This window comes from Alternaria ventricosa, assembly GCF_023758065.1.
Source record: "Alternaria ventricosa strain BMP 2768 chromosome Unknown scaffold_15, whole genome shotgun sequence".
Classification (NCBI taxonomy): Eukaryota; Fungi; Ascomycota; class Dothideomycetes; order Pleosporales; family Pleosporaceae; genus Alternaria; species Alternaria ventricosa.
The window spans coordinates 262721-285553 of record NW_026055695.1 but is presented as its reverse complement, the minus strand read 5'-3'; the positions used below and the strand labels follow the sequence as shown (position 1 = coordinate 285553).

The 22833-nt window shown below is 53.2% G+C and overlaps 9 protein-coding genes across 9 annotated transcripts; 3 read left to right on the top strand and 6 right to left on the bottom strand.

Annotated features, from left to right (window-relative positions):
- Window positions 1-1972: 1972 nt before the first annotated feature.
- On the top strand, window positions 1973-3443 carry J4E93_008017 (uncharacterized protein; the record flags this gene model as incomplete). The annotated part of the gene is made up of 3 exons (XM_049345920.1): window positions 1973-2028; window positions 2079-2663; window positions 2909-3443. 3 exons carry the CDS (start codon window positions 1973-1975, stop codon window positions 3441-3443), a joined length of 1176 nt encoding a protein of 391 aa, XP_049196853.1.
- A 1020-nt stretch (window positions 3444-4463) lies between these two features.
- J4E93_008016 (uncharacterized protein) lies at window positions 4464-5202 on the top strand (the record flags this gene model as incomplete). The annotated part of the gene is made up of 2 exons (XM_049345919.1): window positions 4464-4516; window positions 4581-5202. The coding sequence occupies 2 exons, from the start codon at window positions 4464-4466 to the stop codon at window positions 5200-5202; spliced, it is 675 nt and encodes a 224-aa protein (XP_049196852.1).
- A 1202-nt stretch (window positions 5203-6404) lies between these two features.
- Window positions 6405-8081, bottom strand: J4E93_008015 (uncharacterized protein; the record flags this gene model as incomplete). The annotated part of the gene is made up of 5 exons (XM_049345918.1): window positions 6405-6761; window positions 6815-7685; window positions 7735-7852; window positions 7900-8008; window positions 8058-8081. 5 exons carry the CDS (start codon window positions 8079-8081, stop codon window positions 6405-6407), a joined length of 1479 nt encoding a protein of 492 aa, XP_049196851.1.
- A 551-nt stretch (window positions 8082-8632) lies between these two features.
- Window positions 8633-10230, top strand: J4E93_008014 (uncharacterized protein; the record flags this gene model as incomplete). Its single annotated transcript, XM_049345917.1, has 2 exons — window positions 8633-9390; window positions 9444-10230. 2 exons carry the CDS (start codon window positions 8633-8635, stop codon window positions 10228-10230), a joined length of 1545 nt encoding a protein of 514 aa, XP_049196850.1.
- A 396-nt stretch (window positions 10231-10626) lies between these two features.
- Window positions 10627-11617, bottom strand: ARD1 (N-terminal acetyltransferase A complex catalytic subunit ard1; the record flags this gene model as incomplete). Its single annotated transcript, XM_049345916.1, has 3 exons — window positions 10627-10719; window positions 10807-11244; window positions 11477-11617. 3 exons carry the CDS (start codon window positions 11615-11617, stop codon window positions 10627-10629), a joined length of 672 nt encoding a protein of 223 aa, XP_049196849.1.
- A 432-nt stretch (window positions 11618-12049) lies between these two features.
- J4E93_008012 (uncharacterized protein) lies at window positions 12050-12797 on the bottom strand (the record flags this gene model as incomplete). Its single annotated transcript, XM_049345915.1, has 2 exons — window positions 12050-12575; window positions 12625-12797. 2 exons carry the CDS (start codon window positions 12795-12797, stop codon window positions 12050-12052), a joined length of 699 nt encoding a protein of 232 aa, XP_049196848.1.
- A 1382-nt stretch (window positions 12798-14179) lies between these two features.
- On the bottom strand, window positions 14180-15241 carry J4E93_008011 (uncharacterized protein; the record flags this gene model as incomplete). Its single annotated transcript, XM_049345914.1, has 1 exon — window positions 14180-15241. The coding sequence occupies one exon, from the start codon at window positions 15239-15241 to the stop codon at window positions 14180-14182; it is 1062 nt and encodes a 353-aa protein (XP_049196847.1).
- Window positions 15242-17749: 2508 nt separating this feature from the next.
- J4E93_008010 (uncharacterized protein) lies at window positions 17750-20020 on the bottom strand (the record flags this gene model as incomplete). Its single annotated transcript, XM_049345913.1, has 3 exons — window positions 17750-19258; window positions 19340-19578; window positions 19669-20020. 3 exons carry the CDS (start codon window positions 20018-20020, stop codon window positions 17750-17752), a joined length of 2100 nt encoding a protein of 699 aa, XP_049196846.1.
- Window positions 20021-20766: 746 nt separating this feature from the next.
- On the bottom strand, window positions 20767-22471 carry J4E93_008009 (uncharacterized protein; the record flags this gene model as incomplete). Its single annotated transcript, XM_049345912.1, has 4 exons — window positions 20767-21202; window positions 21325-21772; window positions 21818-22343; window positions 22397-22471. 4 exons carry the CDS (start codon window positions 22469-22471, stop codon window positions 20767-20769), a joined length of 1485 nt encoding a protein of 494 aa, XP_049196845.1.
- Between the last annotated feature and the right edge of the window lie 362 nt (window positions 22472-22833).

Genomic DNA, 22833 nt, shown 5'->3' with positions numbered 1-22833 from the left:
CTAGAGGTCATGGAACTAGATCCAATATGGAGTAACGTGATAGCCGCTTATTCACGCTAAATAATGATTACTCATTTCCTAAGTCGTCCGTCTGCTTCTCTCTTCCACCCACTTGGAAAACCCAAACACCCGAACTTCCTCTACTCATACGAACATGGATACCACAATCGTATCCGCGCCTCTGCAAAACAGTCAAGTCATGTCGGTCCTGTTAGTCAGCGATGTTCGACATATCTAATTTCCTCCATTCACTGACTTGCTATTTAGTGCTATCAAGAACCAAATCACATCCCCGCTCCTCCGACTCCCCGGAGAGATACGCAACATGATCTACGAGTACACATTCATCAACATCCAGATCCATATACACTCTTTGAGTTCCTACTCCTACAAGAGATCTACGGCTCTCATATCAGCCTGTTCTCAGCTCCGTTTCGAAGCCCGTACAATGTTCTTCGCTAGAGCGATCTACCATATCTTCGAAAGGGCCTGGGATGATATGCGGCTCCTCCGAGATATCGCTAAACTGCCGGTCTGTCAACTTATGACAGCCATTCGCATACCCCGTTGGGGCGCGAACGATCTGGAAGGCACGACGCTGTTGAGTTTTCCGGCTTTAGTGCGAGTTTATGTGTCTGGTATCTGGCCACTAGATGATATCGATGGTATACGGGAAAAGCTCCGGGTCTGGGCGGGGAATGCGAACCTGAAGGTCATCTTTGAAGCCCATCCTGAATACTTGCGAGGAGCTTTGGAATGTTGGGGGGGTGCCGGTTAGGACTTAGCGTTTGCTGCTGCCTAAAAGGGAAATAGCCACTAGATAGTCGCTTCGTCAACTCCAATGCGACAGTTACCCGGGGTTACACTCACCTCGCTTCTCAACACACTCTAGTCCTTGTCTTTTAACAACAATCACTTCTTGCTTTCGTTACACAACATCACCTCCTTCCTGCCCGATACTCGCGATGCAGAGCGATCTCGCATGCGCAGCCTTGCCCTGCGACAGCGCAATGTCAGAAATGTAAGCACAGCGCACTCAAATGCACGCGCAAAAAAACTGAAACTCCGGCTAGTACGCTCAGAAACCAGCTCAACTCACCTTTTCTTCGCCTCCCCGCCGAGATCCGCAACAAAATCTACACCTTCGTCTCGCTCTCTGCGACCATCAAAGTGACAAGAGCCTCCGGGAGCAGCCCTTTGCAATGCATCCTCTGCTTGAGAGTCCCAGATCTTGTTAGAAGTTGCAAGCAGATACATCACGAAGCCACGACGCTGCTCTACAGCCTAGCCACGTTCGATGTCACCAACCACAGCAGAGTCTTCCTGCTGCAGAGATATTTCAATCGCAAGATCTCCAGTCTCATTACCTCAATCAGGTTGTGTGGTATCTTGGCTTGTTCCGTGATGTCCAAGTCGAATTCCGTAACACGTTCTTTTACGAACACGACACCAGCAGGATATCTGCCAAATCTGAAGAGGGTGTATGTGGAGAAGGTATACAGGGATTGGAAGAACGTTAAAGATCCAGTAGCTCTGAGGGAGTGGTTTGGGAATGAAAGACTTGAGATCATCTTCGAGGATTAGACTGGCTAGAAAAGTAGTCGCTGACGGTCCGCGAGAAAAATGTGTTCATTGAGAGGCCAAGAGTAGTTGGAAATGCATCTTGCATAATGAAAATTTTGTTTCAGTCCCATGCAAAGTTCATAGACTATACTCCCGTTTGCCGCGCTATCGTAAACCACGAGAATGAAGCCCAAAAAAGTCCACCTCAAGCATAAGAAGGGACGCATGGCTTCGGGAATGGTCTTAGAGGTAACTGAGCCTGGTTGTTCACAAGATATAGTCAATTTCCGCGCTAGTGCCTTCCCAGATAGCGCAGTAAACACTGCCCTCACTTCTCAAGCTTTCTTTCTCTTTCTGTCCACTACCCACGTCCAAAGTCAAGCGCCAGCAAACTCCTTCCCTCTGCGTCATGGAAGTCATCGTTTCCTCCGCGACCTTCCAAGGCGACAGGGCCAAAGCAGATATGTAAGTGCGTCGTCTCTCATTGCGCCGCATCTACTGACACTTGACCAAAGCACCCTCAGCAACCAGCTCACGTCTCCACTCCTCCGCCTACCCGCTGAGATTCGCAACGCTATCTATACCTATCTAGGATATGAGACGCAGACCCAGGTCACCGCCACTATCGGACAATCAGACAACCTTGCCAATAATTCTGATCGTTTTGTTATGCACTTCCAGCTCCCAGGCCTACTAGAAAGCTGCAAACAAATTCGCTACGAAGCAAGCCCGGTGCTGTGTGCGCAGCTCGCTGTCGAGATACTCGCCGACGACGACGCTTGGTATTGGCTACACTCGAATTGCAAACACAAACTCTGCGACCAAGTCACCTCGCTAAGAATCTTGGAACTGCATGCCGATAGCATAGAGTTGGAAGTTTACTTCCGCCAGCGCCATCGCAGGCTTGACAACATCAAAGCACGTACTATGAAACTGCCAAGCTTGAAGAGGGTTCATGTCATGTGTCACATGTCAAAGAAGGCTGGAGGGTTCAACGATTGGACAGCGAAGAGGCTTAGGAATTGGTTCGATAACGAGGCATTGCAGATTGTCTTTGAGATTCATGAGCGTCCTTATCTCGGCTCTTTCTCGCTTGTGGAGTATCATCAGTCGATGGATCAGTTAGATCGATAGACTAGTCCTTTAGGCCTTAGCGCACATTGAGTATGCATTCGCTCAGTCCTCCACCTGCTCCGCTCCACCCCCAGTCTCAACGTACACAACATTGTCTACCTCCTCAATATGCAGCCCGCAAATCCACCCACAGCCCCTCAACCCGACAATGTCATGTCCAAAATGTATGTCCATTGTTATTCCCAACACCTCCCACTAACAAGATCTCCAGCACACTCGCCAATCAACAAGAATCCCCCCTTCTTCGTCTCCCTGCCGAACTGCGGAACATAGTCTACACCTACGTAGGTCTCGCGACTATCATCCGACCCTACAGCTTAGAAACTCCAAACACCGCCAACACCGCCCCCATCAAGTACAACCTCCGATTCCCAGGCCTCCTCTCAGCCTCTCAGCAAATCCGAAAAGAAGCCACCCCCCTCATATATGCGCATGCTCTCTTCGACTTCGACGTGTTTGATTTGTGCTCGTGGCCACCAATTAGCACCTGCAACCACGAGATCAGCGAATTCGTCACCTCGATTAGGATTTCGAGGTGTCTTGCGATCGAGATTACACTCGAGATCAGAAATGCTAGAGACCTCGGAGAGCTCAAGTTTTCGAACTATCGGCTTCCGAATCTGAAGAAGGTGTATGTTGGGCCTTGCGAAACGAGGCGGCCGTGGGAAGATAGTGTTAGGATGGCGCTGAAGGTTTGGTGTGGGAAGGGGGATCTGGAGGTTAGTTTTGGGGTGGGGGGTTTGTGAGATGGGTGAGGGGCAGGGGAAGTGGACTTTTAGACGTTACGAGGGTTGACTAGTCAAAGAGAACGCGAATCAAAGTTTCCAGTCATGGGTAACTCGCACATTACACGATACATGGATCGCTCTCTTCGAGTCCTCTACTCAACTCTGTCGACCTCAACCTCCCACAGATGCCCAGGCGTCCAGATCTCTACCAAGCCATCAACACCCCCCCAAGATCCCTAAACTTCACCACCAAATCCTCCTTTCCGAAACATTCCCTCAGCGCTCCTCTGATCATTTCACTGTCCATCTTCGATGCGCACATGACCTTCACCCTCTTCAGGTTCGGCAGGGGGCACACAACAGACCTGCCGATTCTCGCGTCAAGGTATCCTGCGACACGGCTCGAATGCACCCAGCCAATCTGCAACTTAGTACAGCTCTTCGCCTTGGGGCAACACATGATCCAAGAGAAGTCGTTGATCCGGGTAATGTCGAAGGTGGCGTTTGCGTAGATGAGAGCTGTGGCTTCGCTGCGGATTTGTTTGCACGTGCGCAGAAAGGGTGGAGTGGTGTGGGTGCATAGAATTTTGGGGTATATCTGCAATTTGAAGAATACGAGCGTAGTTGAGAGACCGATGAAGGTGTAGATCTTGTTGCGGAGTTCAGCGGGTAGGCGGAGCAACGGGGATGTGGGCTGAGTGCTATGTTGCTAGTTAGTGCAGTTTAATAGATGTGTAACGGGATGCGTACATCGTGGACATTGCGCTGTTGGTTTGGGGGGCTGCAGGTGTGGTCGTGGTTGTGGCTGTAGTCTCCCTGGTGGGTAAGTAGTGGATGCTGGGTTTGTTCATTTTGAACAGTGGGTGGTATAACGGCAAGTACGCTAGCCGCACCATCAGTTCCAAGGTTCTCTAAATGCACTAGCCTGAATTAGGCGAATCACGGTGAACTGTTTATTCTCGTCAAGTCCTCTCTCTTGTTTAGGTAACTACCCACTAGCCGAGACCAACACACCCTACATTCTCCAACCCACACATAATGGAACGTCCATCTTCTACAGCCGTTGAAATCGCCACTGCCATGTTCGAAATGTATGTCTCCGCCACCTGCGCCGTCACTAAACACCATCATCCACCTACTAACAGACACGCCTAGCACTCTTACCAACACTCTTACATCTCCTCTTCTCCGCCTCCCCGCTGAATTGCGCAACAAGATCTACACCTATGTAGGCCACTCGGCACAGATCTCCATCGCCGCGACCATTACCAATGCGAACCTTGGCGATCCAACCAGCAATCCTTCCAAATTCACCATGCAATTCGTCCTGCCGGGGCTCCTCTCGACCTGCCATCAGACCCGCTCCGAAGCTACCGCACTCGTATACGCCCAAATCACCATCGACACCTTCCCCGGCGACGCATGGTACTGGCTCTACTCACAATCTTCACACCAAATTTGCGCCCACGTCACTTCACTTCAGATCAGTGAATTCTTTGCCGACCTCATGGAACGAGAAGTCAATGAGCGCGAGAAGAATTCGAAAGATACCAAATGCTGTACCGTGCACTTACCACGTCTGAAGCGTGTGCACGTCGTATGTCAGGTGGTAGCCGGCTGGCCAATAGGCGGGGGTGAGTCCATGGAGGAAGCGGTCAGGAAATGGTTTGGAAACGAGGGCTTGGATGTGTTCTTTGAGGGGAACTGGGCGAAGCAGTACTTTTCTCCTCCTCATTCGCTCATAGAGAGGTTCGATATGTTGGTGGATGTGGAGTGAAGCTCCACACATCCTCTTGGGTGGCTGATAAGTGAAGGGATGGTTAGTGGAGATGCGAGAATGCAGGTGGACTAAAATGATTCTGGGTAGGATTTTGTAAACGAAAACGAGCAATCTCTGAGTCAGTCTCTTTATTCTGTACTCAATGCAGAGGAGCCTCTTAAAAATCTAACCAGCGTGGCTGGATGACGTACAATTCCCGCTTATCATAAAACATAAATCGAATTCGAACATGTGTTGAATCTTGGTACATAACCTAAACCTCACTACAACCTCGCCCACGACCCCACAAGCCAACACCGCGATGTCCACCATGTACACACCCCATTCCGCATCCCCCAACGTCCACCCACCAAACCAAGAACTCTCCAAACCCACCTCACACCCCCCCTCCTCCGCAACGCAATCTACACCCGCATAGCCCGCACATCCCCCATCCCCATCAAGCGAACCATCCAAAAACACGACCCAACCTCCAGCTCCCTCGACTTCCCCTTCTCGCCCCCAGGCCTACTTCCAACATGCCACAAATATCGTCTCCGAAAGCCACCACCCTAGTCTACAAAAACATCACACTGGATCTCAGCTACACCGACGGCATGTCCTGGCTGACTCGTCCGCCCAAACACGTTATATGCGATCTCATCACTTCAGCGAGGTTTTCCGTGAAAACTATCCGGGAGTAGCACGCTTGACGTATATGCGCTGGGGGTATATTGGTGGCATCTCTTGTCCGACGGTCTTTCTGCCGAATCTGCGTGTGCTGCACGTGAGGGCGAGTGGGGAGGTTTTGGATGAAGAGGCGTGTAGGGAGAAGGTGAGGGTGTGGTGTAGGAATGTAGATTTGCAAGTTGAGTTTGAGAGGGAGTGGGAAGCAGAGGGATGAGTTGGTGTTTTGGAGGATGGGGGCGGATTCGAGTGAGTGGGTTTGGAAAGTTTGTAAGGAGGTTAGGGTGTGGGTAGGTGATGTGAGATGAAAGGCGTGGAAGCTGGCTTGGTGGAGTTGTGGAATTGCTGATTGGAGCCTGTTTGACGGCTGGGTGGACTGGGAACGGCTGTGTAGCGAATGGGATGAGGCTGTGGGTAGTATGGAAGCTGGTTGAGACATCTGTTGAAGATTGGTATATAACGTCGAACGCGCTAGCAACATCACATCCCTCTCTATCCTTTCCCCCACACACATATCCACACCCCCAACCCCACTACAACCCAAACTGCCCCTCCACCTCCCTCCTCTTCTGCTCCCTCTCCATCTCCTGGCGAATCCGCTCCACCTCCTCCGTCATCCCCTTCTCGCCCTTCTTGCGCTGCCTCTCCTCATACAACGCGCGTCCCTTCATGATCCTTGCCACAATCTCCGCGGCGTTTACGTTTTGGAAGTCGTGGTTAGCGATTTCGCGGTATATGTTGAGGGCCTTGGGGACGGCGTAGGGGTCGAAGGCGAGGGGCATGAAGGTGGTTTTGCCGTGGTAGACGGTGAGGGGTTGGGCGTAGGGGAGCGTGTGCAGGAAGGCTTTGGAGAGGGAGAAGGGGGCGCCGAAGATGGCGGCGTGGACGTACTAGAGATCAGACATTAGTTCCTGCGTTAAGTGAAAGTCAGGAGGGGACATACTTTGCATTGGAGGACGCAGAGGCCGCGCTCGAAAATGTTCATGATGGGGTAGTTTATGCCTTTCCAGTGGTTGATGACTTCGTCGTCGTGGATGCCGGCGATGAGGAAGATGGGGCCGTAGTCCTCGCCGGACTTTTCTATGCGCGCTGCCTTTGCTTCGTCGGTGTACCAGCCGCCCTCCTTCGCGGCTTCTTCTTCGGACTGTGTGACGAGGCGGAGGAACTCGATGTGGCCCGAGGAGAACAGATCCCAGCCTCCGTCGACGTAGATGACCTTTTGGCCGGGCTTGACGCCCTTGCCCTTGACCAACTCGTGGAACTTGCCCTTTTCTTCCTTGACGGGTCCGAGTGCTGAGGCGGTCGAGGCCTGGCGGACGGTGCCGGGGCGCGGCGCAGTGGGTGAGGTAGGCGAGGTTACGGTGTTGCTGGTGGTTGTCCTCCGCAGCTTGACGGGTCGCGAAGCATGCCAGTACCACACGTCGCAGCCGGGCGCACGACCTGAGGCGTCGGTCGCATAGTCCTTGATGCGCTGGAGCATCTCCTCTCCCGTCTTTAACCGCTCCTTCTCATCACCCGGGCCTTCATCTCCGGACAGCCTCTTCTCCAGCGACGGTATAAAGTGCGACTTGGTGCACAGCAGCATGCGGCCCACGAGGTCGGTCGTCGAGATACCGGGTGTGCGCTTAACGACCTTGAACCTCCCCGCTGCCTTGACATAGCGGTAGCAGTCCTTTCCGTCGCTGTCGGAGGTGATGTCATCGCCGTGTACGACGTATTGGCAGCCGTAGTGGGTGATCCAGGGCAGCGAGGTTACGTAGGGCGCCCTCGGGACGGCTTTGGTAGCCCATCGGCAGGCTTCGACGGCGGCGACACTGAAATCATTAGCTTTAAAGGCGGCGCATTCGTCATGGTCGTGCGCACCGTTCGTCGAGGCGCATCACCGTGGGGCCTTTGTTCTCCATGATGGACTCGTCCGAGTGCACACCAACGAACAGCTCGTTGCCCAGCTGGCGCGCCTGCAGCATGGCGCCCGCATGGCCTGGTCTCTGTAAGCGCTGGATACCTCGAATGCGGTAGCCGGCATACCGTGGTGAGCAAAGTCGAAACAGCCATCGACCCATATGCGCTGCTCCGAAACCTCGACGTCTTCCTGAGGATCCACGGGCCACTGTCCCTCTGTGGGAATCCACTCTCCCTGTGTTTCGTTAGTGTTGCGCGGATATGAATGTCGTGGTGGTGCGTACTCGTGCGCTCTGTCTGCGCTGCATCGTGACGTGGGGTAGTTGGCGGGGCTGGCAGCAACACACAACAGTACAGCGGAACCTGGTAGCAATGGTGTGTCTGGGAGAGAGTCGGACGGTGTCGAGTCTGAACCATGGGACTGGAAAGCTTGGAATCTTGGAGCTTGGAGCTTGGAAGCAGCACCTGCCACTCTGGATTCAGCCTAACGTGCTGATAGCCGCACGTGGTCGAATGGCATAGTCAGTGAAGCTATGGCAATGTAGGGCGACAGGGGCAGAGGCGGTGGGCAGGGATGGGCCTCGGGCGGCTTGTTCCTGCGTCGGGATAGGTTCTCACGGTATCAGCTGTAGCCGCGAATCGAAACACGTTTTCGTTTTGCGCGCCAGTATCTACCTTATAGCGTGCAGTCCCGTCTGCGTGTCTTCCCACCTACATTTTAACGAAGAGACCATAGTTTATTTACGAGTTGACCACGTCTTCTAGAAGCGCAATGCCGGAATGTTATCAGGGTCCGTGGTGAAACAGCCCCTGATCGCTCGGTAGCCCCACCCGTCTGGAAAGCACATGGGCTACCAACATGGCCGACAACTCCAGCCAGGGCCTCTTCTCCCGCCGCCCCTCGTTTTTCGGCGGCAAGACCAAGGGACAAGGACACAAGCAAGCAAACTCGACCCTCGCGCCGCCCGCCCTCAACATCACCCCCGCGGCCAACCCCGGGCTAAAGACACCCCCTCTCGAGCTCGACCAATACGAGTTTCCCGCCCGACTCGCAGCGACGCCACCACGACGCAGGCACGCCAGCAGCAGGCACAGCATCGCCTCGTCCGTCACCGATCTCGGGTCCACGCTGCGGAGGTCACGGTCCGCCTCGCTTCGCACCAACGCGTCGGCCTCGTCCTCGCATAAGAGGACCCCCTCGGCCACCCTGGCCCTCACCTACTCCCCCGAGAAGGCCCCCGTGCCCGCCAGTGTGACGAATGCCTCGCGGCCCGCCCTCTCCATATCCACCTTTTCGCGCAGCAAGCAAAAAAGCAGCGAGAACGTCAAGACCGAGGGTGGCAGTGTCCAACAACCCCAGGCCCAGGTCTATGAGAAGAGCCCCCTCAGCGCCGTCGACAAGCCCAAGACTCCCTTCGGCAATATGGCTGTCCCCATCCCGCTGCGCCATCCCCCCTCCCAGAAGGAGATCCTCCAGGCAAACCAGCAGTCCAACCGCACGTTAGCACCTGCCGCGCCCATTCCCGTCCCCAACGGCTCCAACCCCAACCTCGTCTTCCAGCACATCCACGAGCTCGCCTCAAAACGCATATCCACCCTCGACTACCTGCGGAAGGCGTGAGTCCTTCTATTTTTCCTCTTCTATATCAGCCCTCACTAACTCAATCCAGCCACGAAGGCCGCATCTACTGGTTCAACACGCTCCTCTTCTCCAAAACAGACCTCACGCGCCTCCCCTCCTTCACAACGCGCAACCAAGCCCGGCGCGCCACCCACTACCTCCTCCTCGGCTTCTCCCTCCCCACCATCCTCGACCTAAACGCCAATTCCCCGTCCGACTACCTCAAAGCCCTCAACGCCCTTTTGTTGGAATTCGAACAATACCAATCCATCCACCCGGCCGACGGCTCCACCCCGTCCTCGCTCTCCCGCGCCCGCCTCCCCCAGATGTTCAAGCGCGCAAACATGGGCATGGGAATGGGCATGGGCATGTCAATGGGCAGTAAAGGCCGGCGGTCCAGCAGCGCAAACGGCGATTTTCCGCTCCTCACTCCAAGCAACAGTTTCACCGGCTCTGAAACAAGCGGTGGCATGGGCGGCGGCTTCGACTCCCCGCCTACAACAGACGATTCCTTGCTCCCCAACGAAAGCTACACGCATCTCCAGACCCCGAGTCTACCCTTCGACCCCGATTTCTTCAGCACGTTTGCTACGCTGTGCGATGTCTTGATTGATTGTTATACGAAGATACTTAGTATGCTTAGTACGCCTGAGAGTGTGGCGAGTGCGGGTGGTGGGGTACCTAGTTTGGTGGGTGATTTGTTTAATAAGGCGGATGCGCGGGTGAGGAAGATTATTCTTGCGGGGGTTGTGCGCGAGTTTGAGGATAGTTGTCGGGCGGGGCTTAAGAGTGAGGTTGGGGGTGTGGGAAAGGTTGTTTTGGGAGGGTTGATGTAGGTTGGAAGGGAATAGGGAAGATGATGATTTATGTGGCGGGCATTATGATCTGGGCTCTTTATGATATCCAACAAGGTACACGGATGGGCGTTTTCTTTTCTTCTTCTTCTAATTTTTTGGTTGGCTACTTCCTTCTTGCATGGAGATGGAGTTGGGAATCTAGAATATACGGTAGCATAGCATGAGAAGGCCAGTTATGGATATACGCTGGTAAGCGTAACCACCTTTCATAGCACAACAAATGTGCCTCGAACAAACTAACGCCAACACACCACCAATATCCATTCTCGACCGATAATAACCCTATGCTCCGAGGAGGTGATGGGGGAGGAGTCACCTCCCTATCCTCCCAAACCGTATCCGCCGATAAACCTCAGCAATGGCAACCCCCGCCTCCTAAGCAGCAGCCGCCTCATTCTTCTCCACCAGATCCACAACGCCCTTCCCCCTACCCACCTTGACCTTTGTCTTCTTCGCGGGCTTCTTCTCCTGTATCACTCGTTAGCACACATCCCAATCCCATCTACCCCCACCCCCTTCCTCCCTTCCCCCCAAACAATCATTAGATTCACGTACCTTAACCCCCTCACTCCCCACCGCATCCCCCTCATCCACGCCCTCACTCCCAAAAATCTCCTCCTCCTCATCCCTCAACTGCTCCTTCAAATCCGCCAGCTCGATCCTCATACTATACGCATCCTCACCATCGGCATAGTATTTCGCTTCGATCTTGTCGACGGTGAAACCGAGGGTTTCGCGGTAGAGATGCAAGGCCGCGTTGTTGGAGACGCGGACGTGTAGGGAGACGTAGTGCGCGTTGAAGGTTTCGGCCATGGCGCGTTGGGATTGGCGCATGAGTTTCTCGGCGAGTCCCAGGCGGCGGTGGGTGCGCATCACGGATAGGGAGGTTATGTGGCCGTGTTGGACACCGTCGGTGGGCTCTTCTTCCATTTTGGCGAGGACGTAGCCGACGATCTTCGGGGGGTCGTAGGGGGTTTTGGGTGGACGAGAGACCTGACTAGTGTTAGTTTTTTGAGAAAGACATGATACACTATCCAATATCGAAACGATTGCTGGTGGCCGGATAGTCACGTGTTCCACGTAACAACGCCCCGTTGCTCAATCATCCTCCGACCAATCGGCCAATCACGAACGACTGCAACTCTCATCCTCTAATCCCTCCTCTTCACACCAGTTCCCAGCTCTTCCCCAAACACAAACTCAAACACAAAAACAAGAAACTTACATCAACAGCCACATAGCTCAACTGCGGCCAACTCATCGCATGATACAGATAGTACTTGCAAAAGTAGTTCTCGGGCAAATTCGTAATATTCGCCAGCTGAACATGCGGAATGTCCGATGGGCGTAGGACGCGGATATCCATTTTAGCGATCGCGTCGTGTATGTGTGTGGTGGGTTTCCTAGCTCTTTCTTTGTAATACCGACTTTGCGTTTCCTTGCGTCTTTGGTTGACGAGGGAGTACTAGTTGATTGGGATTGGATTGGTACGGGTGTACTTGGGGAGGGATTGGATATGGCAGCGCTAATGCGAATGCGGATGGGAGGATGAGCGATGGGGCTGGGAATCTGGACTCTGGAAGGCGGTTTGGTGAGGAATGAGGGCGAGTGCGTTATGTAAGCAGGACTTGTGGGGTCGGGTCGGGGATTAGAAGTTAGCGCGGGGCTAAACGCCGACGCTCCTCCCTTCTACCTAGAAGCTCAAGAACCTCATATCGCAACATGCCATTCAGCCATCAAGCTTCAAGCTCAATCCCAATCAACCGTCATACGCTAGAATCCCATCCCGTCCAAACCATCAACCAGCAACCACCCCATCCTCACCTACGCGCCTTCCCACAACATGCAGATCCGGCAGCCCAAACGCATCCCTCACCTTCTCTTTTGCCTGAGCGTCCGTCAAGTTTACTTTCAGACGCCAGACTTCTATCTCCAAGAGCTTCAATGAAGCAAACCATTCTTTGAGATATGCACCTTTCATTTCATCCTGTCCCTCGATGATAGCCCGCCCATTCCCCTCCGTCAACCACAGACGCTCGATCCTTCCGAAGCCTGCTGCCGGTAGATTGGAAGAGGAAAAGAATCTTAGCGCGAAGTAGCTAGGTACAAAGGTGCACAAAGTGAAGGACAAAGCGCTGGCTTCGATGTAGATCTGGCGGCATGTGTAGAGGATAGCGCGGACACTGCGGTATCTGCGCATGTCCTTTTTGACAAGTGGTTTGTTGACCTTGATGATGGCGCCGTTGAAAATGTAGTTGTAGATGTCGTTGCGGAGCTCGGCGGGGAGGAGGAGGAGAGGTGAGTCTGTCTGGTTTCTCTTGGTGCTGCGAGGTATCAGACATAAAGTCTGCGCTTATTGCGCGGCACGCTTACATCTCAGCTCTATTGTATGCTAGCGGAACTACAAGACGCTTGTCGTTGCTTCGTATGTTGTAGTCGTTGTTGAAGACGTCGTCGACGTTGCGGAGGTCTTGGTCGCGGTCGTCTTTTTGGTTGGCGGGTAAGACGCCGGGCTTCATGGAACCTAAGTCGGAGAGGCGAAGCATCATCAAGGTGTGGGCAACGCAACGTCAGTTTTGTGTTTCAAGGTTGGCGATTGGAGAGACGATCGGTAGTCGGTAGGCAAGCTGTCAGTCAATGCTGGCGGCGACGCTAGCACAGGGTCCGCATGAAGACAAACGGTGATGGTGACTGCGACTTAGCGCTAACTACATGAGGCTGCAGCCAGAGGACGAGGTGCCGTACGAGCGATCCGAGACTGTCTGAAGACACGAGTAATCTCCTTGTCTCAGACCGACTCTACCACCGCTACTAGCTACTTGACATCGATCACACGGACAAACATATACTTTCGGAACGAACGTAGCCTTCTCACATCCCCATTTCTTTCCCATTATTCCAGCAAGCCTCTGTAGTGTTTGCGTGTTTCCCTTGTGATAGTATTCATGATATTCAGCAGACACCCTCACGTAAACGTACTCCAGCCGTGGAAGCTTATATCGCCCCTCGTGTTGCTCAAGTGCTTCTAGCGTAGAGAACGTCATGGCAATCGACGTGATGAGTTCCCTCTTTTCACGCCCAATGTGTCCCAGGAAACGATGAAAGTCATATCGCGCATAATTGAAGCCGAAAGTTGTGTGGGAAAAGAAGAGAGACTCGGCCTTAGACCGCGTCTGACGACATGTTCGGATGAGTGAGACGGTGTGGGACATGGGTCGGTCTGGGCTCATTCGAGTGTGTATTGAGGCAGTCCGCGGGCGCAGCAGTGGTTCAATGGAAGAGTCGGGGAAAGCGTATCCGTAAATTTTGTTGCGCAGCTCGCCTGGGAGGCGCAGCAATGGTGAGTTCTTGGCATTGGCTTCTGTGCTGTGCATGTCAGCGGGTTGAGCGAACATTTGCAGCGACAGTTACAGAGAAAGAACCTACATAAGGTCGTGCTTGTCGACGGCCCCCTCGGGGATGGAAGGCAGAGTTGCGACGTAATTCATCCTGTGTCCGCCCATTTGAGTTTAGGGATTTCTCTGGTGGAGATTGGTTGATGGCTAGTTAGTCGCACTGATTCGCAATGGCAGCTGGAACTAATGGGCGATCGGTATATAGGCCAAGCCGTGAATGTCAGGACTTCAGCGAGCTATTGCCTACCCGCTCACAACCAAGGCAGTAGTCGTGAACGCTTATCCTAACCGAGTCAGCTCACCACATTACTCCCAATCACTCAACAATACCCTCATGATCCAAGGTACAAGCCATAACTTTCGTATATATCCAAAGAACATCGAACCGAAATATATGTACGTGAACAAATATGTTACCAAACCGTGCATCCAATCCCCAATTTCCCTTCGTAAATGCAGAAGACATAATCTCAAAACGCCAACGAGATGCCCTTGTTGCTTATACTCCGTTATCAAATGCGTAGTTCGCGCTTTTAGAAACCTCTTTCTTGGCTGAGAATCTCGTCAACCATGGGTTTCACGGTGGGCATGTAGCCTTGCATAACTGGGCACCAGAGCGCCTTCTTCAGCCCCAGTTCTGTGGCCATGTAGTACATCAGGCGATTTATCCATTCCCGCCGCGCTGCAATGTCTATCCTCCTCGGCTCGACTCCATAGTCCAGTGGAGGTAGATCTAGCGGGTGATCGTACGGGTGCGCGGGGTTGGGGTCGAAGATGTGATTCTTCTTTGCATTTTGATCCAAGACCGGGGTGCTTGATGGCGGACTCGCGCCGGGGGATTGGTCGCTTTCAGACTGAGACCGAATGTTGCGGAGTTCGGAGAATGGAGGTGCCGCTTCGTAAGATTCCAGGGCCGACGACGGTTCGCTTGAGGAAGACGCGTTGGAAGCGGATGTAGCCAGATGTGGTTGCGAGTAAACTGGCGGTGGTGTTGGTAGATGAGTAGCGCTGTGCAAATGTCTGCCTGCATTGCTATCCGGCACGAGACCTGAGCTGAGTACTGAATCCATCGTACCCAGGGGCCATATACATATATAGCCCCGCATGCCACAGATATCGGTGGCAGATTTCGTATCTATCGGTACCGTGAAGCTGCCAAGTATAGAAGAACAGTTCTTCTCAATGACCCCAACCAGGCGAGCGGTAGCGACCGAGTGATGCATGCGGAGATTTCCATCACTCAGAGCAGTAGGCATGGACTGCCCCGGGGCTTCTTGAGGACGGAAAGATCGACAAGGGTCCCGGAACCTCAACATCCAATTCAACATCTCGAGCAGATCACGTAAAACAAGTATGCGGCTCGTACGGTAGAAGCCCCAGATCCAGACGCGTTTCAAGCTCGGGTATATGTGAATCTCTTCCGGTGCGCCTGGACAACCCAAGAAAAGCTTTTGCAACTTGGCGTCGTAGGTCGACCGAGCCTCCGGTGTGTTGGGTGTCATATGGTAGTTCCAAGCCGGTGTAACATTTGCCTCCCAAGCTTCGTAGTCACTTTCTAGTTCGAGCGCGCTCTGTAGAAGTTCTTGCAAGGCCATGCGGTTGGTTGGTGGGTTTGGACTTTGCTTGGTTTCGTGCCATCTGGCATGTAGCATTGCCGCTCGCCATATTAGACGAATGACAAAGGCGTTGGAGTTCTTGTATAGACTTGGAAGTAATTCGTCTACTTTCACCACATCTCTCGTAGGTATCTGCGGGCGTCTTGCTGCCTGTAAGTTGCCTAAGAGCTGTCGCAAGGTTAGCCATCAGCGGAAAAAAGGTGTTCATCTGTGACGGCGATTACCAGATGTGCATAGATGACTTCGTAAAGTCTGGCTGATATGACGTCGCTGTAGAACTCCTCAACCGTCCGCAATTGAAGCATAGCGTTTGCGCCTTGGTTGTGAGCCAGAAAGGTGCCTTTCCGCTGCACGCTGGTAAGATTCTGTTCATCACGTTAGATTTCGTGCATACCAGCAAGCTGTAACGAACGAACGTACCTCGTAGATGCCCATCAGATGCACCGAGCAAAGTGCAGTATTCGTGGCTGCCTGCTTCTTGTCCGCAATTGCCTTTGTCAACATCGGAAGGGCCCTCCCTACGCATTCCTCACCTAGTGCCTGCGCATGAGAATCATTATATCTATTAGCGAAGTTGACGTAAGATACTGCGTCAACCGCTGTCGCGATCAATGAGTTCTCCGGGGCGTCTTGATACAAGAGCGGAATGAATGTCCACAGGGCTTCATCTGGCTGGTCGGCTGGTCGGTTCGGCGAGTCGGGCAGCACAAAGTCGTACACAAAGCGCTCAAAAGCTCTTCTACGGAAGTCCGGATTAGGCGATGGAGTAATAGTTAGCCGACTTAGATCGATGGTTGCGGACGCAACGCTCGATGATTCTTGAGCCGGGTCATCCAGAGAGCCACCGGGAGAATGCACACTACCGCTGGACGAGCGCGTGTCATCCAGATGAGGTGGTGTTGACTCGTCGCTTGGTGGTGTTTTGATATAGGTGTTATTATAGGTGTTGCTGAAGGCGTTGCTACTTTCGGCAACGGTAGCACGTTGGTTTGACTTCGATCGCTTCCGCCATGACTCTTCTGCTCTTTGCGCAGCCGACGCCGTTTGGTTCCGAAAGAGGATGTCGGCTTGGTCTCGATATTTGCACTCATGGCCGGCTTTGCTACATCGACTGCAAGCTGGTCTACCCTCATCGCACTACCCTGCCATCAGCCTTGTCCGCGTGACCGTCGTTGCCCTGCGCGTGGTGCAGCCTGTAGAGCAAGGCAGGTCGCAGAAGTGGACAGAGAGAGATGCGTACCTTGACTTTACGGGCTCTGCAAGCCTCGCATCCCTTACTGGGTCGGCCACGATAGGACATGCTTATGCTCTGGAGACGATGAGGCGGTAAGACGAAAGGGCGGCAAGCTCCGCAGTCGCTGCTGTTCAGACTCAGGTATAGCTCCTACGAAGCAAACACTAGCGCGGGCATCCGATTGCACAGAACAAAGAACGTCAAGTCTAATAACTATGTCTCCTCTCCGGTCCGCGAATGTGCTGCGTGGTCATCCGAAGGGTCCTGAGCCAGAAAAGGCGTAGCGGCGATCAGGCTGAAACCCAGGCCACGCTTTTACGAGCTTGGAATGGAGCGCCCGGTGACTGGCGGAAGATGGACCATAAAGGTTGTCTGGCAGAGATCGAAGGGCATGGGGTCAGGCCCGGTGCTCGGGAAAACGGTGCTGCATAGTGGGTTGATGTGCCGTAGACTGCATAACTGCGTCACAAGCGACAGGCATCTCTCGTTGCTGACTCAGGACTTAGTGGTGTCTTGGCGTTCAGCGGCCTCCTGCTTGCCGACTGCGACGATGCTGCAACACCAGACGAGGCGGTCAACTCCATGCATGTTTCGAGGCACAGCCAGATAAGGTTCAGATATCTTAGTGTCGACGGTCTTACTCTTTCAGGAGCCTGTATCCTCTAATCCATCCTGGACTCCATTATTAGTCTGCAAGGTCGATGCAGGCCGCCTACTTTCGGAGCGCCTCAAATACGCCGACCAACAACTCCCGATACGCACCCGATCATCGCGAACACGCGATGCCAATGTTTCAACGGCCGTCTAGCAGGGAAAGATGGCATGTCATTATCAACGGCTCCAGCGTTCGGTGGCCTAAAACCACGACAGCAAGTTATCATTGGGCATTGGCAGCAATCAGTAATCGGCCCTCTTCCAACGGGCGACTAGTAAGATTGACTGGACCGCTCCGCGAATTTAAAGTTTGGAAACCACTATGAATTGCGGAGTATTCACGCAAGTCTCTTGACAGCTCGCCTCTACTATGACGTGCGAATGCGCTTGTGTCTTGAACATTGCGAAGTTTTCTCACCGGTGCCGGAAGCATAAAGGGGTAACCGCATACATTGGGAGACTTTGTTTCACGCTACCCCGAGTTTCAATTTCGTCCACATTAACATCTGACAGGTGTCCGCACCAAAACCACAGGAGTAGCGAAGTCAATACTACGCACATGCACAGACAGTAATTTTCAACGACGAGATGCGCTCATGCTACAGCTTCGCCAGCAAGTGCCGACCACCATCCTCACTTCCCAACACAATCTCCTCGCTGCGCCAGTCCGGATTGAACGTTACCTTGTTAAGCGGATTTCTGCGATGCGCCATGTCAAAAAGCTCCTCATATACCCGACCATCATGTCTGCCCAACGCACTGTTCAACAGCCAATCTGGTATCGACCAGGCGTCCACCAGCTTCACCGCATGTGGTCTCAATTCGGCCATAAGATTGATGATCCCATCCTGCAAAGCAAAGACCGACTCGGACGGCACAGCGGCCGTCATCGTAAATGAAGAAGCGAATTGATCGAGGGTGTAAAGCGCGTACAGCTGGAAGCACGTGCGTAGGACTGGCGATGCAGGCAGAGCTATGGAGGTGAGGCTGTTGTAGAAGTTCGTGACGAGAATTTGCTCTGAGTATGCGCGGCTGAGGTTATGAAGTTGGATCATGAGACGTGTCCACGGCTTCTTCTCGACAACACGTGCTTGATAAGCGCGGTAGGAAAGATCAGCCGCGCGCCACTGGAACACGTCGACTATACCTTTGTCGTCTACAACTCCGTCTTTCAACACATTTTGCGGTAAGCGATGGTCTTTGTTCCGAAGGTAAAATTGGAAGAGCTCGTCCGTTGGGTCCTTGGCTGGTGAGTCTGGGTTTTTGACCGCATACGACATCTTCTTGATGAGGTACGCAGCAACCTGTTGGGTAATCATCCAGTTGTCGCCCTCGACAGTTGGCTTGGAGAGGTAGTCACCGTTCAGGCCTACCAACCCACTTCCACCACCGAAGCCATGGCCGCCCATTGCACGTCGACAGGTCTCAATGCCGTCCGCAGCAAGTGTTGTACACAGGCTCTTCAGTCCTGAGCTTGCGCTGTGCAACTCCGCCAAGGGTCCAAAATCGCCTTTCTCGATATCCTCTCTCGACTTATGGTACAGCTGATACATGTACTCGCCAGTATAATGCAACGCGAAGGTAGTCGCAAGCAACGGCAAGACCCGTATTTGTACGGTAGGGTAGTCGAGAACTTTCATCTCGCTGCCTGAAGCGCTGGTAGAGTCGCGATCCTTGAACTGTCGCCGTATAGCGCAGTATCGCACAGCGACGGTAACAGCCCGCGCAAGCACCAATCGCGCATGCATTATGATCTGTTCGCGTACGAACGTCAGACTTCCATATACGACAGCCGGATGACCAGTCCGGATGAATGCGCCTGTCTCGTCCGAGACCTCCGTATAGCGGCTCAGCATCGCCGACTTGGGTACGCGGAAGTGGTCGAAGAGCATATAACCGTTATCCATACTTGCATACCCGTATTTCGGACCGATATCGCCTACCGCAATACCTGGCAGAGGTTGATGGGTCTTCGCATCCCGAATCTGCAGGATGAAGGTTTGCGGCCCGTGAGAGGCATACTCTAGCTTCTCATCCTTCCGATCTGTCTTATCAGAGTTCTCGGCTGTGGGGGTCGTTTTCGGCAAGAGCAATTGTGCGACCACAATCTATACGCGGCTACGTTAGCGGACGCCCAAGGCAGACATAAAGTTCTGGAACAGTCGCACAAGAAGGGGCTGAATACGTACTGCATGCGTGGCGGTCCTCCCCATCGACCCATTCCACCATTTGCTCGCCGTCAAAGTTGGGCTGTGAATCTCAAATTCTCTCTTTATCGGGTCCCACTTTGCGACAGTTTCCAGACCGCGTACGTTACTCCCATGGCCTAATTCAGTTTGCGCATAGCAGCCGATGATGTCGTAGTTGAGGATCTTGGGCATCCAATACTTTTGCTGTTCCTCGGAGGCTTGCTCGCGTACCGTTGTGACTGTGCAATGCGGTGCATGTCAGCTCCCAGCGCCCCGGTGGTACGATTATGCACGACATCCTTCTCAGCTGCAACCTTCCGTTGACTCACCGAACATGCTCATATGCAAGAAGTATGGGCTCATTTCATCAGTCAGATATTCCGCCATCTGGTAGTCTTCATGGTCCCAGCCTCCTCGTCTCATCAATCGCTGGATCGCTTTCGCTCTTGCCAGGCCTAGGTGATACCGCTCTGGTCGCGACAGGTTCAGCTGCTGATCTTTACTGAACAGCTTCTCCTTGCTTAACACGCGGAGGACCTTTTCTTGCCGCTTCAGGAAGTCATCACGGCCTAGAAGGTGCTGTGCGAGTTGGTGGACGTCAATGCCCGAGCCGTCGCGTTCGGCTTGGAGGGTCGCTGTGCCATCGTGTGCAGGTTTGAGATGATCGGTGAAGTCTGCCATGATGCGATTGGCTGTTCACCAATTGTTTGCTTGACCAACAGAGTCAGTTGCAGGCGTTTCGAAGCGAGGTGGGCGAGTGCTGTTGAAGCCGACTGAGCATGCCGTCGGGCATTGGAGACAAGCTCGCATCGTCAATGCCAATGCGCCGGCAATAACGCGGAGTTGTAAGCTGCATCACTGCCTCGGTATACGCGGATCATGTGTGGTTGGCAGAAGCCGTAAATGTCGCGCGGAGAAGGTTGATGGCGCAAAGCTGCGGGGCGTCGAAATGCGGGGTCGCAGGGCTCGGTGGCCGTGGAATGGCAGCATTGCTATCGAGTAGAAACATCTGACTAACGAACACACATCACCAAGTCTAGGTCAAGGCTGCTCGTTAAAACTGCGATGCAGATCGGAAAACATTATAGTATTACATGATAATGGCCAGCGTGATCATGCTACCATACGCCATCACGACCAAACCCAAAAACCAGAAGAGCAACCATTAACGAAATCCAATCCAACTAAAGAAAAACGCCCCCCGATTTTGAGATACCACCCAATGCAAGCTAATTGTACAGGATATCAAATGCCCGACCCAAGTCGTTAACCGAAATTCAACACCAGATAATCATGCCCTAAACCATCGTTTCGAAACGAAAGACCGTAAGCGTCATCAACAGATTGGTGTACCGGTGCACCAAACTCGCATCGCCCAGAAGAAAGCGACCACAACATACCAATGAACAAACGATGGGGTTCACCGTTCATTCAATCACCGCGTCGGCCCAAGAGCTCAATCCGCCCTCCTCTTCCAGCACACGCGTCATGTCCTCTTCAGCAAGTCGCACGAGGATCTCAAACGGCGCCTCCTCTTGGTTCGCAGTTTGTCTCCGTCGGGGAAGGAAGATCATGCCGCCATCACCCGGACCGTAAGATCGTCTGATGAACTCGGGTCGACCGGCCAGGGAGTCCTTGCCTAGATCTGTACCAGGTATGCCCCAGCTGATATCAGCGCCGAAGTTGAGCCACGACGAAATGTATATGTCTGAGCCGAACTTCAAGGCCAGTGCGACCTCGGTGTCGGTAATCTGCTCGATTGACTTGAAGAAGGTAAGGTGGCGGTTCACCCATTCGTCGTCGACGTCGAGGATCGTGCTCTTGATGGTGTTTATGACGTTGATGATTGTCGACTTGGTTACACTGCCGTTATTTGTCAGCTGGGGTTCTCAAACTTAATCGCGTTGCTCAAGATTTGGGAGTGCAAGGTTCAGGGCGCCACACAGTGTGACATGCGATCATACGGTAGTAGGGGCTAGACTCACCGGTCCTCTCTTGTGAGGTCTGAGACGTTCATTGTGCCTCGCGAGAACAGCGCCATGTTTCCTGTGTAGTCTGTGGATACCGGAGGTCGTTGCCGTCTTCGCAAGTCCGTCGCGATCCCGATGCTAGTCTCTGTCAACCCGCACTTGGTCAAGCGACTTGCTCTAGCGCGGGTAACATGCGTCCAGACCAGGGCGGCAAGGACGTTGCACATTGTCGGAGGGGTGTTCTCGGGAAACTGGGTGCGTAAGGTTTCCCTGTACTCGCGTACCCGTGATGCTGGAATGACGAAGAGCCTCTGGGTACATTTCGTTTCTTTAGGTAAGGTTTGAAGATACCGGGGTGGGCCATCACAGTAGCAGTCTGCGCTGGCACTGCCTTGTGGTGGCTTGATCTGCTCGTCAACGGCTTTCCGCATCTGAGACTGCTTGTCGGCGACGCTTTCCATGTCTATTTTGGTCAGTCATAGGTTGAAATTGTAGTGAGGAGTCTTACGCATGATCTTGTGTTCTTCGAAGAGTTGCTGCTTCGAAAGGCTGGAAACGTTCTCGGCGAATGTTTGCCAGAAAAGAGTGACAGCGGAGAAGTCAAAGACACTGTGATGCATATACATCGAGAGCACAAGACCGCCGGGTATGAAGAAGGCTTGAGTTCTCATTGCTGGTGCATCGCTCTTGTCAAAGTCTACCTTGCCCTCGCCGTCTTTTGGGATACCAGGATACTCGGCAAGATCTTCTGGGACAAACATCGATGACTCGAAAGCACTAGGTGGCATGCCATCTCTTTTGAGCTGTTCGTAGGTGTGTGGGAAATTCTTCTCATGGTACGGGATTTGCTTCGATCGAAACACACGACTCAGGTGCTTGCTTGTGATCTCCGCTGGGTAGTGGAGAGCAAGCTTACCCGCTTCTCGGTCCGCAAGTGTGAGAGTGCCAGCGAGAAAGGGAAATTTGTTGAGTGTGAGGCGGAGCCCAGCACTCAGAGACTGTATGGCATCCTCGGCGAGATTCTGATCGGGAAACTGCGGATAACGTTAATTTCTGTCAACACAACAAACGATTTGGGAGAACGTACAGGAAAGATGCACAGAGTCTGTATATAAACGCGCACTACATTTTGGTCTAGACATGAGAGATGAAACGACTTCATCGGTATGGGCGGAACGTGTGGTTTGGCCAGCATCTCGAGGAAGCGGGGAATAGTGCTAGTGATGGGATCAAAAAGCCGGCCGTTGCGCGATACTAGGGGTAATTCAAGGGACATGGTCGTGGCTTTTGCGTAGTCAGTATATATACCGGAGCGATGGAGAGTCACACATACGACGAATTGGGTGAGCAAACACCCAGGCATGTGAAGCACGAGATGATTTTACCCCCTTCACCGCAAAAGGCCCCATTGAGCTGCGCCTGGTGTGACGGGAGGCATTGGCCCACTACGGGCCGAGAAGGACTATGACCGCATGCGGAAACATCTGTGCGCATAAGCCACGCTCATTCCCGCCTTCCCCGCCT